We start from the raw sequence: 2,185 nt of genomic DNA, 5'->3' as shown, positions 1-2,185 counted from the left end.
AAGAGAAATAAAATAAAAAAAATAATTAAATTATGATATAATTTATATATATAATTTAAATCAATAAATCAAAAAAATATTCATAATTATGTAATTAAAAAGTACAATCTATTCATTTATTTATTATTTATATTATTATTATTAAGCTATTATTTATTTATTATTTATATTTATAAAATTTATATTATACAATTTCTATATATATTATATACAGACTAAGAATGCTATAAAAAAAATATTATTAAAAATATTTATGATCAATAAATTATATATAATATAAATATGAGATTTCATATAAATAATATTATAATATATATTATAACATGTTATTAGTGAATACTAATAAATATTTCACAAACAATAATTGTTAATTTCATTGTTATGTTTATTTTTTCTAAATACAGTTTTAATTTTATAATGTATTACATATACATATTTATAAAATATTATATAAATTACTGTAACTTTAATATTGTTACTGTAATTTTATATAAATTATTGTAACTTTATTATTTAAAAGATCACATGATATTCAAATGTAAAATTATTATAACATTGTATTTTTATTTTTGCATTTCCATATAAATTTTAATATATAAATTTCTGTCATAAATTTTTGTAAAATGATATTATTGTAAAATAATATATAATTTAATTATAATTCAACATTTATAATATTAGTGTTCTAATTTAATATAATATTTCATTTAAGACTATAAATATATTATTACATAACTATCATACAAAAAATAAATTTCTGAAAGATCATAATCACTATCATTATTATAATATAACAAAATTATCAATAAACAATAAGATTATTTTTTAAAATTAAATAACTAAATAAGCATAACCTAAAAGAAGCAAAAGTATTGAATGATTAACATACCGTAAAACTTGTCCGAAAATAAAACATATTTCACATAAATATTAACTACATGATAATTGATATGCACTATATCATTTTTTTAATTATAATTTTATATATTAATTAACATTTTATACATTAATTTTACCTAAAATATACAGCACTTTGATGTATGAATTCTAACGACATCTACAGAATTTTTTTATAATTTAAAATAATTTTTATAATATTTTTATAATTTTTTTTTTACATTCTAGGCAAAAAAAATAATAATTAAATTTAAAAATTTTTAAATTTAATATATATACAAAATGTTAAAATATTTAGTTAGAATTTTATGCATTTTCTATATAACTATATAAATTATTAAAGCTATATCAATTTATTTATATAAATTTTTACAAGTTATTTATGATATATATATATCATAATATCTATATTGATATTTATCTTTCTAAAAATAAAAAATTTATTATTTAATGAGTTTTTAATGAACTAAATTTAATCAACTATTTAATAATTAAATATAATTTAATGAAATTTTAATAAACTAAATAATAATTTTAATAAACTAATTAATATTATTGCAACTTTAATTTGTTTTTTGACCATCAGTAGAATATCTAGCATGATTCATCATAGATTCTACTCTATTAGCAGTTTCTCTTACAACATCAGAAATTTCATCTGGTAAATGATCTAAAGTAGGAATATGTGCAGAAAGTCTTTTATATACAGAATCTCTATTATTATCTTTCTTGTGTCTACGTTGTTCTTCATATTTTAATTGTTGTTTAAGAAATATAGCATTTTTTATAAATTCTAAAGTATTTTCAAAACTTTTTTCAGCACCATACATTGTTTTAATAGCACTTACAGCATATTCTACATCATAACATCTACCTAAGAGTTGCTGTTGAAGAGCAAGTACTTCAACTCTTTTTTCCACCATTGGAGGCAATGCTTTTCTTACATGTTCTTGTAGTCTATAAAATGCAAGAGATGGTTCATTTGCAACTATATGCATATTTTCAGATATACGTTCAGTCGCTAAAAAAATAAATATAGTTCAATATTAGTCAAAATGTAATAATAAAAATATTAATAATAAATATAATATAATTCTAACCTTTCTTAACTTTTATCTCCAATTCTTGATCTGGTTGATATACTTTTGCAGTCATATTTATAATTATTATAAAATGTTAAATTAATATTAAATTTTATTATTAAATCTTAAAATTAAATTTAATCAATTAACAAAAAATTAGTTTTGTTATTTTATGATATACTTTGAATATTCAACACAATTTCTAT

At 16.1% G+C, this 2,185-nt stretch overlaps 2 protein-coding genes across 2 annotated transcripts in view; one reads left to right on the top strand and one right to left on the bottom strand.

Moving 5' to 3' along the window:
- Window positions 1-1,403: 1,403 nt before the first annotated feature.
- LOC102671425 (BLOC-1-related complex subunit 8 homolog) lies at window positions 1,404-2,069 on the bottom strand. The gene is made up of 2 exons (XM_006624050.2): window positions 1,998-2,069; window positions 1,404-1,918 (listed from the first exon to the last, which is right to left on the bottom strand). Exons 1-2 carry the CDS (start codon window positions 2,050-2,052, stop codon window positions 1,461-1,463), a joined length of 513 nt encoding a protein of 170 aa, XP_006624113.1. The 5' UTR covers window positions 2,053-2,069; the 3' UTR covers window positions 1,404-1,460.
- Window positions 1,587-2,185, top strand: part of LOC102671552 (translocon-associated protein subunit beta) — a 2,218-nt gene continuing 1,619 nt past the window's right edge. Inside the window, exon 1 of the mRNA XM_006624052.2 lies at window positions 1,587-1,825. The gene's annotated coding sequence lies outside the window, so the exon portion shown is untranslated. The remainder of the gene's footprint in view (window positions 1,826-2,185) is intronic.

The sequence above is a fragment of the Apis dorsata genome, unplaced genomic scaffold (assembly GCF_000469605.1).
Source record: "Apis dorsata unplaced genomic scaffold, Apis dorsata 1.3 scaffold_988, whole genome shotgun sequence".
NCBI classification, from domain to species: Eukaryota; Metazoa; Arthropoda; class Insecta; order Hymenoptera; family Apidae; genus Apis; species Apis dorsata.
This window is presented reverse-complemented; position numbering and strand designations above follow the sequence as displayed.